This window comes from Micropterus salmoides, unplaced genomic scaffold, assembly GCF_014851395.1.
Source record: "Micropterus salmoides isolate LMB-PRFRI ecotype aquatic unplaced genomic scaffold, ASM1485139v1 Ms_hic_scaffold_3, whole genome shotgun sequence".
Lineage (NCBI taxonomy): Eukaryota > Metazoa > Chordata > Actinopteri > Centrarchiformes > Centrarchidae > Micropterus > Micropterus salmoides.
In genome coordinates this window covers 6,920,562-6,934,093 of record NW_024042261.1, presented here as the reverse complement: position 1 = coordinate 6,934,093, position 13,532 = coordinate 6,920,562, and the positions used below count along the sequence as shown (strand labels likewise).

Here is a 13,532-nt window from a genome sequence, read left to right as displayed (position 1 = left end):
TCTGTCTTTATCTCACACAAACACTGTAGTTGTTCAGAGGGAGGTTCTACTGCTGTGTGGGTGAGGACGTAAGAAACATCACCAACAAGACTGACTGTCTGTCGTCCAACTATCTCTGGGTATGAAGGACCTACAACTTTGACAACCTGCTTCAGGTACGGACTAACCCACCAAGCTCACAGGACAGGTTTTAGATTTTGTCATAAAAATCATGTTCGGCCAATCGGCATGATCGCATGATCTATCATTATGTAAATTATGATGGAGATTTGAAACCAGAATTTCCAAAGGATCTCTTACTCTCTACAGTAACACAGTCAGATAATTACACTGGAGGATGTATGCACTCACTGAGTGCTGTCTAGTTTCTTTTTGTTGGTTAAACAAAAGCACCATATTCATCTAACTGTAATGAAGGTGTTTACTGGAGAGAGAAATGGTAGGACCTGGGGAACAAAGTGTTGACTTTCCACTTATTTCTCTGTTTCCCATTCAGGCTCTGATGAGCTTGTTAGTAATGTTCTCTAAAGATGGCTGTATGAACATCATGTATGATGGGCTGGATGCTGTGGGAGTGGACCAACAGGTATTCTATAGAAAAGCAGTCTAATAAATGCGTCCTTGATGTCTCCTCTCTGCTCTTCTCCTCTCAGCCTGTGAGGAATCACAATGAATGGATGCTGCTTTACTTTATCTCCTTCAATGATTATAAGCTTCCTTCTGCTCGACAGGTTTATTGGTGTAATGGTGGAGACCTTCCACCTGTGTCAGCAGAATCAAAAAAGAGGAGATGAAGAGATACTAGAAGAGGGAGGAAAAGTCCAGTGCAACAGTAAGGAGAATGAAGGGCCTTGTTGGTGGTCTATTTTTCTGAGCATTGCCTTTAACAAACAAAAGAGAAAGACTGGTGAGGTCATGCAAACAGTGGCTGATCATAGTGGCCAGTGAGATGCATGTATTCGGACTGGTTTCGACCAATGGGTTTAACAGAGGTAAAAACAGCTGCCTGCTGCAGCTGGATGTAACGTTGATGAGATGATGATAGTGAACCAAAACAGAAAAGTTTGGACCATAAAACCAACATTGAAATGCTCTGTAGACCTGAGATGAACTGCAGAATGGTGTGAAAAGCCTCTCTGGGTTCATCACTTTGAGTGACTCCTTTTGCATGCATGTAGCCATGTGATCCATTGTTGATGTAATAATATTTTTTATTATTTAGAGCAGCTCTAAATGTTTTAAGTTGTTACATATTTGTCACCCTTCTATATCTGTGTGTACATCTGAATGCATCTTTGGCCCCGGCCCCTGGTTGAGAATTTAGAGTATCTACATCTTAGAGTTGGTTTGACAGGAGATCTAACACTGATTTTGATTCCAGGTTGGCAATATTTGTCTGATCTTCATGTTGTCCTCTTATATCTACGCTGCGGTGGGAGTGGAGATCTATGGCAAGCTAGGTCAGTTACACACACCTTCACACGGGGTGACTGCAAAGTATCATGGTTCCAACATGTCCACAGTGCACTGAAATCAATATCTGTATGTCTGTGCTGTGTGCCTCTGTGTTTATTAGAATGCAGTGATGACTACCCATGCCTGGGTTTACATGCTGAAGCCAACTTTAGACATTTTGGGGTGGCCCTGATCACGCTGTATGGCCTATGCACCGGTGACAACTGGAACATGATTATGAAAGTATGTACTCACTCCTTCATGAATACACACAAGTTCTATACATACAGCATAGTATCTCCCAACCACTGAGAAAGCAGTGATATCCGAACTCAGTTGTGTAAGGGAAAATACCAAACAATCACAAGCATTGAATGTAAAACTTTGAAGGGAATTATCCCACTTATGGCCAACAAAATGCCACATGTAATCAAATAAAAAATTATCATCAAGTTCAATACCAGTGGATCAATTTAGTTGTCAGTTTATTATAATTACTGTGGTTTCTAAGTAAGAATGATTTTGCATGTTGCCTCCAGTCTGTGTGCCAGTCCCTGCCAGTCCCTCTTCCTTTCTGAATCTTGCTCTGTCTCTCTCAAGGACACACTAAGAGAATGTCATCCTGATGAGCATGGCTGTATGAGCTACCTTTCCTGGGTCTCTCCGTGTACAACCAATCATCAGTTTCGTGGTTATGGCCCAGTTTGTGCTGGTGAACTTGGTGGTCGCATCAATCATGCGAGCGCTGGAGGACGCCAAAGAGGTACAGTTGCAGTACATCCATCCATTCTTTGGTTAGAACAGAAGGACTGTGCTGTGGGTGCAAACATGACAAGAACAAAATAATAAATATAGCCGCAAGCGGTGATTCACAGGGTCATACCTTTTTCTGCAATATCGACATCAAAGGAATTTCACACATACGGTTCAATATTGTTACGAAACACATTCTGCAACGATTGGACAAGCATTTTCTGAGCTATAGCTTGATTTGGTTCATTCCACATCCAATTATTATGCATTTATAGTGCCTCCTAGTGGTCAATTTGAATGTGACTTTCAGGGTATGTGTGAGGTGCTTATGTAGACATATCCTGCAAGTTTTGTGTTGATTGGACAAACAATGTGCATTTTGTAGCCTGATTTGCGTTTTATCCCCTGCGGTTTTTTTTGCATTTATAGCGCCCCCGGGTGTTCGATTTTAATGAAACTTTCAGAGCATGTTTCAGTTACTTATGAAGACATATCCTGTGAGATTGGTGATGATTGGAGAATGAATATGTGATTTATAGTGCAATTTGTGTAATGCTAAGCACCTGTCTTGCGCTTGTAGCACCCCCTAGTGACATATGTACATCAAACTGTCCAGGTATATCCGAGGCACCTATCTGAACATATCCTGTGAGTTTTGTGATGATCTGCCCTACGGTTGCTGATTTGTGGTCATTTATGTCCAGAGTCACGCCCCTTTCAAAATTCATTGGTCCATATCTTAAAACGTAATTGAGATATCGACATGCTTTATACAACTTTTATAGGCTTGATCCAATGATGATTCACTGAAAATTTGGTGGCAATCAGAGCTATGGTCTGAACCCTAATAAACAAAGCTCTGATTTCTGACTTTGACGTCGTCATACCAATGGAAAAAGAACATTTGTATATCTCACCACAAACCTACTGATTGCTGTCTTCTCCAAAAGGAGGAAGAATTGCATAGCGCTAACCGGGCCGGCTGTCCCCAGGGGAGAGCGACAGACGCAGCTCCAGCCACGTCAACACAGTCATGAAGCCAAACAGAAAAGATTTACTTTTTTTAAGAAATAATGTATAGATTTGATTTATTGCCACACATTTGTATAGATTGCAGTTGATTTTATCATATTATTTTATTAGATTGATTTTTAAATTGTAAAATGTTTTTGTTATGAGTTTGTTATTTTAAGTAAATATTTTACCTGTGTAAATAAACTGTTTATATTTGTTTGTTTATTTATTACCACATGTTTAGATGGCACTTGCTTTATTTTCATGATTGTGTTCTTTTCTTAGTAGTAAACTGTGTATAGATGTTCTTTACTTTGTATAAATTTCTGAAATTATTTTTTTGAATAAATGTAACCAACTTTACACCTCAACATCTGTTTTAATATTTTTATCCACTAATTTGTTGTTTGAAGTAGTGTGAACCGGCTTTAATATGGTAGGAATTGAAGTGTGACACCAGGTGTTTTCAAACACCTCCAGAAAGTGCCTCGTAAGACAACAGACAGATGGTACACAGAAAAAAAATAGAAAAATGAAAAGCAATCCTTGAGAAACAAATAAGTTTAATAAAATTGATTCTGGTGTTATTTAAAATATTTAAATATTTGAAAAATAAACACCTAATATGTTGTCTAGGACTGAGGTCCACTTACTTTAAGGGTTGGTGGGTGTTGCTGGACCGTTTGGGAACAGGTAACAAATATAGAGCATGAAAACATGGAACAACTATAAAACAGGAAGAGCAAACTTGATCTTTGAAGACAGCAGGTCTTCCTCCTACAGGGGAGACCAGTGTCCCAGTTCCATAGTACATACAAATGGAATCCCTTGCATTGTCAAAGTATGCTGTTTTTGCAGTTCACAATAACATATGCACTTACACACATTTTGTTCTAACAGGAAAGGAAGTACATTCACTGATCACGTCCCCCAATCACACTGTGATCTTGGAACACTACTGTCAAGAAAGAAAACTAAATGTTTTTCTTAGATTAAATACTGATTTGTTGTTTTCCAGGATCTTCCAGCACTCCTGGCTCCATCCGTCCACGAACCAGCACACCAGGACCCAGCTGTGCAGCCACCACTGCAGGGTCCACAGCAACGTAACAGTTCACAGACTTCGAAATGCCTTCATTTTTATTAGCAATCTGTCAGGGTCGGTGGGTGCGCAAAGCAGGAGAGAGCCCAAATGCATGACACTGGAGAGCTGACATAAGTTCCAGGGTTTTTAATCCAAGGCAAGACAAACAGGCATGAACAAAAACTCACAGGTACAGGAATTGGAACATCCAAAAATACAGACCGGGTAACGCAGTACCGACAGAACATACACGATACAACATACGACAATGACCAGACAGGGAATTAACAGAAACACCAAACATTTATACACAGGGGCTAACAAGCAGGGCGGGAGCAACACAGGTGACTGGGATCAGGGCTAACGAGGCAGGCAGGCAGAGACAGCAGTGGAAAACACTCTCTATAAGAGAGGCAGATTACTGAGGGGGAACAGACACAACACAAGTTACTAAACGCTAAACATATCAGAGTAATATAAATCAACTAATACAGACACAAGCAGACAGATCACAAATAAACACCAACAAGGAATACAGACTGAAGCTAAGATTTAAACAGAACTCAGAGCAGACATGGGCAAAACAACAAAGAAGTACACAGACCAGGAGTAAACACAAAGACATGAACTAAGGTACAGGACTAAGAACTACAACACCGAACTAGGAACTAAGAGACGAGACAAGACAGATATGAAGTAACAGAGATGCGGATGAATAAAATAATAACAGCTACTCAGAGACTAAAGCAGAATGATCAAAATCAGATTAATTCATGAAACTGGAACATAAATTAACACCTAGCAAACAGACAGAACCCAAGCACGATGGTACAGAACTAACACGAGAGACAGGAACAGAACTAAACAAGTACTAAGGCAGACACCGAGATAACGGGACAGATCAGAACCACCACACAGAACAAGCAGAAGTCTGGATACAAGACCACAGACAGACAGGACTGAAACCCAAAACCCAGACACAGAGAAACCAAAATCAAAACACAGAGAAGGCATGACCAAAGTTTATTCTAAACTGTAACTACAATGTGGACAAATTCCCTGTAAAACTGTCCACTTTTCACAAGCAGGTCCTTTTAGCATGGTCTCTAATTTATAAGCATAATTTCTCACCTCACAGGTATCTAATTTGTAATAATAGAGATATATTATATAAGAACAAATCACTCATTTTTGAGAATTGGATACTCAATCAGATTCTGCTGGTGGACCAGCTCTTTAATGGAGAGGGGTGACTTTTTTCTTATAGAGAGTTTTTATCAACATATAACATTCCAGTTACGCCAAGAGAATATGCAATTGTATTTGACGCCATTCCATCAGGCACCATCATGCTTTTTAGACATACTGTCAGACTTCCACCTACTTCTGCCTCCCTCCCCGATGTCGCTGAATCACCAGTAGGTAAAATCTGTTTTTCCCAACTTCCTCGAAATAATAAGAACATCCGTGCTTTATTCCAGAAAGAAATTGTTTCTATTGCAAATGTTACATTTTACTGGAACCGATTTGTAAATGACACTGACTGGAAAAAGGTTTGGATGATTCCTCACAGATACTTGATAGTAAACAAGGTGAAAGTGTCGTTCAGAATAATTCACAGATATTACCCTGCTAATCATTACATCCATCCATCCATCCATCGTCAACCGCTTATAAAGAAAAGTTGTACTTCATTATAAATTTATTAATCCTGTTGGCTAAATTCCACATTCATAAATGTAAATTCAGCGCTAAAAAACCTAATTTTGTACTTTTTCTCCATGAAGTTGTGCTTTATATTAATTAATAATTGATTTCTGGCTCCAACAATAAAAAAGCGGTTAAAACTGTCAACATATGGTCCTCTTTCTCCTTGTAATAGCCTGTAAGCTTCCCCTTGCAAAGCTTTACATAATTTTGCTTGTGTTTTTATATATATATATATATATATATATATACTGTTCTGAATATCTTTATAAGTCACATCTGAATTGTAACCCCCTTCTTTGCAATAAAGATGACTTATATTAAAAAAATATATATACAGTGTATATATATATACATATGATGCGCGCGCGCGCACACACACACACACTTCAAGTAAGGGAATGGAGATAATCTTAAATAAAGTGTTGTTTTTGGTACTACATTTGTTGTTTATTTGCCATTTTTGTTGTCAAAATAGAGTTTAAGCTAGACAATTGAACTATACCTAATAAAATAAATGAACTGTACTATGTGACATTGTTATGAAGTTTGGCTGTGACATAACTAGTTTGTTATGTACTGGTATTATCTAGGGGATGGTTGAAAACTTTGTTCCACACTGTAAATACTAACATGGGATTTAATAACAACTGAGTTAGGTCCACTAATAACAATTATTAGTGGACCTAACTCAGTTTTAATCAACCTGTTGCATGTAGAAATTGTTAGTAGGCAATTATTATTGTTATAATGTTTACTTTAAAACGTGATGACCGCTACTTTGTGTTGGAAAACGAGAAAATGGCTTATTACCAAGTTAGCTAACGTTAGCCATTAAGCTAGCACATTGATTTTCCACATGGTGGAGAAGGTGAAAATTACAAGTTTGTGTTCCATGGTGGCCTAGCTAGATAGCTGTGTTGTAGCCGATACAATACATGTAGCCGTGTTCATTCTAGATTAATGTACAAGCTTCCCGGTGTTGTGCCGAGTTGCAAGCACCTCGTGGGTGGTAACACTAATGTTAACTCATACTGAGAAAAAAAGGTTTAGTGAAAACTCTGAGTAAGTTGAGCCCGAGATGAGGGAAACTCTGAGAAACAAATAAATGCAGTTTAAAGGTGAGTTTTTCATTATCTGCTGATAGTCTGAATGTGTTTTGACAGCGTTTCATAAAATACGAAATGAGCAAGATTTTATTAATGGAACATAGACGTCTAAAACTTCACACTCAGTTTGAACTTAGACACATTTTAAAATGCAAAAAATCATTAATAGGTGTAGACCTACTGAGTCGGACTGTGGCTTTACAATCACAAGGCCATGAGGAGCCTAAACTGTGTCTAATCTGTTCGATTAATATTTTTATCTTCAGTTATTGCCACCAGCATTTAGTCCCATCAGGTTACAGCTGAATAAACAGGCCTGTAGCCTATTTAAAATGAATAACAGGCTGGAAGACAATTCCAGCACTTTATCATTCATTAAGGAAATTCCAGTCTGGTAAATGATGAATGAGCAACGTTTTTAACGTATCAATCATACGTTTTATAGCCAATCATGGTCCGCATTCATATTTCTAGCTCCACCCGATTAAAATAGAGGCTCTGCCTTTATTTACCCGTTGCCATGGTGAATTGTAGTATCAGAGCTCCATTGATGAGGCTTTTTTTCATCCCCACGCACGCGCTTCCATCAGGCTCAACATACTCTGAGTTGACTGAACTTATTCTGATCGGCCTTTCTGAAATGTAAAACTCGGACTTTGACAGCTCAGAGTTCATCAACTCAGAGTTCAAGTTTACACTCAGAGTTTGTTGAACCCGCTTTCTGAAACAGGGCCCAGGTCTTGACAGCACAGCAGAACGGGCGATCAGACCAAAGGAGGCAGAAAAGCAAGTGTGTTCCTACATGATGCATAGATCTGCTTATCTTTTCAGCCATTTTCATGACATTGTGGATGGACTTCCTGTCCGGTGGAACGGTACAGCCCTACCACAGCTAGGTTTCATCCATTTCCCACTCATAAAACAGACTAGATTCTATCGATTTAGATTTCGCTATTGTGCTTTAGTGTAACTGAAACCAAGATTAGGTGATTTTTTGAGGCAGTTTAATGCATATGGGGATGCCTTTCTGATTTAATCCTACAAAATATTAAAGTAATTAACTACATCTGAGTTGTTCCTCCTTTTATTAACCTAATCAAACCTCTACGTGCCGTTTGTTAATCATGCTAGTTTAAAAAAATAAATAAAACCGATTCAAATGCATACATTCAAGACATTTTATTGATGTAAACAATCCAGTGCCTACTTACCATGATATGAACACATTTTTTGTTTTCCATCACACCTTCCCAAAACCAGGGCAAGGAACATGTCCATCATGTATGAAGGGCAAGGGTGTTAATCAAGTGGTAACCTCCGGCTCTCAGTTGCGATACCAATGCGGAATTATCTGAAACTGCAATTCATCGAGTGGCCACTTGAGGCTCGCTGCAGAAGGGAGTCAATCTCCACTGACCCCCATGTTAAAATGCCAAACTTTACAGCAACTTTACAGTTTTGAGTGCAAATCGCTAATTTTGCCCTTCGTGACAACTGTGAGGGGGGTGAATTTTTTTATGACTCACCTGTTTAAATTATATTAAGCCTTAAAGTTCTGCATTATTAGGGACGTGGCCGCTTTGATTGACAAGCGCCATTAGCCGCTGCCACTGCTAGCACTCGGTCCCCCGTCTGTTAGCCTCACTCAGCTACACGGAGCTCTGTGGCTCAGCCTGTCGGAGCCTTTTGGACATTTCTACACGCAGACCGGATGAATAATGGCAGGCGGTGCCGTTCGTTGGAGAGCGAACCTCCAGGAGATCCGTGTATTTTATTTATGTGTTAACATTTAACGGGTATCGCTGTCGGCATATAGCTCGTTAGCTTAACGTTAGCTCGTTATGCTATTTAGCCAGATACGAGCAGCCCCAAGCTGCTAAGTTAGTGTAAGTAAGTAATTTAGTGTGTTCTAACCGCATCTTTTAATGAGTCAAAGACAAGTCAGCAAGAAGAGAGAAGCCAAAAGAAAAGGCGTCTGTGTGAAGTTGTAATTAAAGGCTCAGCTCTCAGATAGCTGACGTTATGTTAACGGTAACTTTTACTAACGGGCGATGTGAGATTTAGCTACGTCCTGTAACGGAATCACTGTTCAGTTAGATACTAGTCAGATACTATTATAAGTGGCTGCACCTGATCCCGATGGACACGAAGGGTTTAAAGGCAGAGAGCCGAGGGGGGAGCTGCTGCTGAGTTCTGCCTGAAACTGTCACACCGAGGAGCACCGATGCCACTATCTGAGCTAGCTGTCTCTCCCGAGGAGAGCCGTGCACCTCCAAGTGTAACGTTACTTTTTAAAAACGATAACATTATACTATTCTTTGTGGGGTTCATCAGTGGGGATGATTCGAAGTACATATTAAATGCAGTTTAGAGTCATCAATAAGTTATTACACATCCTTGAGATTCAGCAAACATTCTGAGGTGACAACTGCGTTTGATCAGCGACGTTTCTGATAAGCTTAAGATGTGGATGCATAATTCGGGTTGTAGGCTACCTGCAGAGATTTTCATCCACCTTTTTTGTCAGCATATAAGGCACGTTATGCCTGCAGACAGCTGAGCTGGGCTCTAACTAGGGCGATGGTTTAGTTAAGGCGAGAATTTAGGTGTGTGAGAGCCACCTCTGAGTTTGTTTGGTGGGTTAGAATTTGCCTAAAAAGGTAGTACAGTTTAATAAGAAGAAATATAAATTATGATCCTTTTAATAAGCATTCAATAAGATCGGACTTGAGTAGTTATTATTGCACAGTGTCTAGCAGAAACCTGTATATTGCACATATTAGGAAACAGTGTATTTCACATTGCCACCCCTAATTACTGTCACATGCCAGAGAGGTTATCATGCTGAGGTGATCTCAGAGTTCACTTCCAGCTCTTCAGCTCCTACTTTTCTTTTTACTCACACCTGAACACTACTGACGTGAAATTATGACACTGGGTTCTTATCAACAGATTCTATCATTATAATAACTCTCCACACATTTCAAGTCATACAAAACTACTTTTAATATTGTTTATGTTTTTTATTTAATATTTATTCAACTATTGCTTTTGTATTAGGAATACAGTGTATGAAACTAATTATACATAATAAAATCATTCTTCATTCATCATCAGTTTCATATTTAAATTTTAAATAGTCTGATCTAAACTTAACAATATATTATAGTTAACGGCTGTAAATGAAAATATTAAGATGTTATTTGTTAGTAGCAAGTAAAAAATGAAAGGTTGATGTTGTATACTGTTTTGTTTTGACATTTATTAAAGAGACAAATGTGACATTGACTGAGAAGTTATCTGCACGCTGAATAGTTTTGAAGCCCTGTAGGAGGTGTCATTTATTGCGACCTGAGAAGGTCTTGTGTAGTTTACATTGTATAGACTCACCTACCCAGATAGCAGCTGACTCCGGCAGATCCGTGTAACAGTCACGCCCGTGTTACTGCCCCGTTCCAGATACAGTCCGCATGTAGTCTGTGTACACTCAGGAGTGGGCGTGAGCATCTATCAGTCAGCAGAATCATAATAGTTCTGGCCCGGACTCGTCGGAATGAGCGCGGCAATTGTTTTTTTTTTCCTATGGAACCGGTTCATACCAGACCAGAAGTCAGTCGGCGGAATAGTAGTTGTTCTGGCCCGGGGCCGTCGGAACGAGTGCGCGAACTGTTTCTTTCTTTGGATCAGTTCAGACTGCAGGCTTAGGGGAAAGAGTTTATTACAGTAAGTTGAACGATGTTACAGTCAAACATTTTAGTGTGATTGTTTTTAATAGCGGTGTAATGCTTGTTAACATCATTTCGGAATGTTTTGACCGGGTTTTAACTTCTTAAGATGGCTAAAACCGTTCAAGAGGCATTGGCTAACGTTAGCTTTTTTAGCTGGGTTAACGTTAGCTAAATTAACTGAATGATAGCTAAGCTAGCTAGTATTAATAAACAACTTTGTGTGTAACTTAGCTAGCTTAAAACATTAATGTTGTTTAACGTTAACGTTACAACTATGTTGTTCTTTCCAACAGCACCAACTGACAGCACCTGTCTCCTTTTTAGGTTCAATCTTTTCTTCACCTCTGGCTGAGAGGCATTAATAGGGAAGTTAACTTAAGTATTTTTTTCCGGCTTTGATTTGATTTTCTAATCCTAGCTTTACAGTTAAGTATAACGTTATGATAGGCAAGTAAAGTGTTAAAAAAATCAAAGCCATCTAAAGAAGTTAAAACTTTCATCTGACATTAACGTTAATCAAAACGTAAATTCATATGTGTAACGAATTTTCATTACGGTGCATCCCTTGCTTTCACCTCTACAGAGTTTTGCTCAGTCCCTCTCTGTGAGCTTTCACTTTAGCTGATAGATTTTATCCTCGCAACGCTTTCCTTGCGGACCGAGGTGAAGTTAGTTTAATATTCAACATTCGTCGGTTTTCGCGCCTGTACATTCAATAGCTCCGTGTCAAAATCTCTATTTCTCCCAACTAACTTCACCCCGGTTCCTTTAGGGGGTTTTATTGCTGCCAAGTGTTCACACACAACGCAATAACACAGCTGTATCAACCCAATTTATAATAATTTATTATGTCACTAACAACTAAATGAGAGGTGAGATCAACAGACAATCTTACTAGGCACCAAATTACTTCATAGATGAAAATGTGATAATGCGGCATAACACCCCAACATATTACCACGGGGGAAATTACTTCACCACAACAGCCCTAGTTATCTTTACAACTAAATTATTATGTGTTAAGTGTAGGGCTGCAGCTAATGATGATTTTAGTAATCGACGCTTCTATAGATTATTTCAACAATTCATCGATTCGTCGTTTAAGAACTTGCTTGGCGGCGGCGCTAGCCTTCAACTCAACAATCAATCATGATTTCAATTAAATGCTAAAGTTGCTGTTACTGTTACCTTGTATGTGGTCCGCTGGCAGAACACTGGCTGCTTTCCAAGTAAGCATAGGGCTGTTGTCGAGGCGACATAAGTTTTGTTTTATGGTGGAGGGATGGTAACATTACAGAGTTGTTGTTTTCTTTTAGCTTGAAATAATCCCATACTTTGGACACTTTCTTCTTCGCCCCTCCCTATTTTCTCTCTTCCTCCACTTTGCAAACAGCGCCATCATAATCACGTTGTGTTCACAGCGTAAACGCGATGTGCGACAGTAAGAAATGTCAAAACAGTGTTCTGTATAGTTATATGGATTAAATGAAGCTTTGCATCGATGCAATTTAGTAATAGATTTAATCGATGAATTGTTTGAGCCCTAGTTAAGTGGATGCCAAATTAATCAGAGCACATATGTAACTGGGTGTGTTTTGTGATCTAGGCAATCTGGCTGGGTTGTCTTATTTCACAGTTTGATACTCAAATGTATTTGCACAGGCATTGAAAAGGGGGTTTTTTCATGATGTGTCCCCTCTAGGGCTGGACGTGTAATTGAAAAGTAATTGAAACCCAAATTCCAAGCTCTAACGGCTGTAATTTTACCATTTTGAGTTATTTAGTTTTATTTCCTGTTAAAATGTCCCCCAGTGTGTGTGTTTATGTACTTTCTCCTTAAAAAACTGTGTGTAGTCAGTGACTCCGCCTTGTCCTGCTCAGCTCCCAGAGTCTGGAGCAGGGAGATGTTAGCTAGTGCTAACTGCCTTCATTTTCTAGCAGCATTTATTTACGGACACACTTTGACCCACACTGTTCATTTACTGCCACACTTACAACAACCTCGCTCCCTTTCACCGTCATTTTCAGCTGCTCACTCTCTCACAGTTGGTCACATGCACACACAGCCATTAAAAGACCTAACTTGGCTGCTCTTATTACAGCACCTGTCGTGCAGATGTCCTTGTATGAATGAGAAGCGGAAGCGAGCAAAGTGTTGAGTGTTACACAAGATTAATGCGCATTGATATTAATTGATCATGTGAAATATTAGTAGCGGCACTCATTCAGTGAGCAGTGGCGATATGCCAAATTTAGGGGGAATACGTCTGTTGTGTGCATATCTAAATGTTAATTGATAAGATAATGTTGATGTTATCTTATCATTAACATTAAGATAATCTTTTTTTGACATGTATGACTCTAAAAAAAAACATTTCACCTACAATAGTTGAGCATGTTGCGGTACAAGCCAGGGTCAGTGAACTAGGAGAGAAAAACCCCAAAATAATCGTTCATTAGTTGCAATCGTGGTAAAATATTCACTTAATCAGGATTTTGATTTTAGGTCAAATCTTCCAACCCTAGTCTAAAATTACTAATCCACAGAGATTAGTAATTTTAAAGGGTTAAAATTACTAATCTCTGTGGATTTTATGTAATTTGTGATTGCCATTATCAGTTGAGTAATCACCCATTCTTTTATCCTTTGCAGAAATGAACGCATTGGCCATCCCCCACTCT

At 39.2% G+C, this 13,532-nt stretch overlaps 1 protein-coding gene across 1 annotated transcript; it reads left to right on the top strand.

Moving 5' to 3' along the window:
* Positions 1–547: 547 nt before the first annotated feature.
* Positions 548–4,332, top strand: LOC119883221 (voltage-dependent T-type calcium channel subunit alpha-1I-like). The gene is made up of 5 exons (XM_038693784.1): positions 548–586; positions 1,382–1,460; positions 1,577–1,698; positions 2,056–2,218; positions 4,241–4,332. The coding sequence occupies exons 1-5, from the start codon at positions 548–550 to the stop codon at positions 4,330–4,332; spliced, it is 495 nt and encodes a 164-aa protein (XP_038549712.1).
* Positions 4,333–13,532: the final 9,200 nt, after the last annotated feature.

Excerpts from the sequence above, each read along its gene's own strand:
- LOC119883221 (XM_038693784.1), top strand. The coding sequence starts at position 548 with ATGTATGATGGGCTGGATGCTGTGGGAGTGGACCAACAG. Across the intron at positions 587-1,381 it reads CTGTGGGAGTGGACCAACAG|GTTGGCAATATTTGTCTGAT; the intron begins GTATTCTATAGA and ends TTTTGATTCCAG. Across the intron at positions 1,699-2,055 it reads ACTGGAACATGATTATGAAA|GACACACTAAGAGAATGTCA; the intron begins GTATGTACTCAC and ends GTCTCTCTCAAG.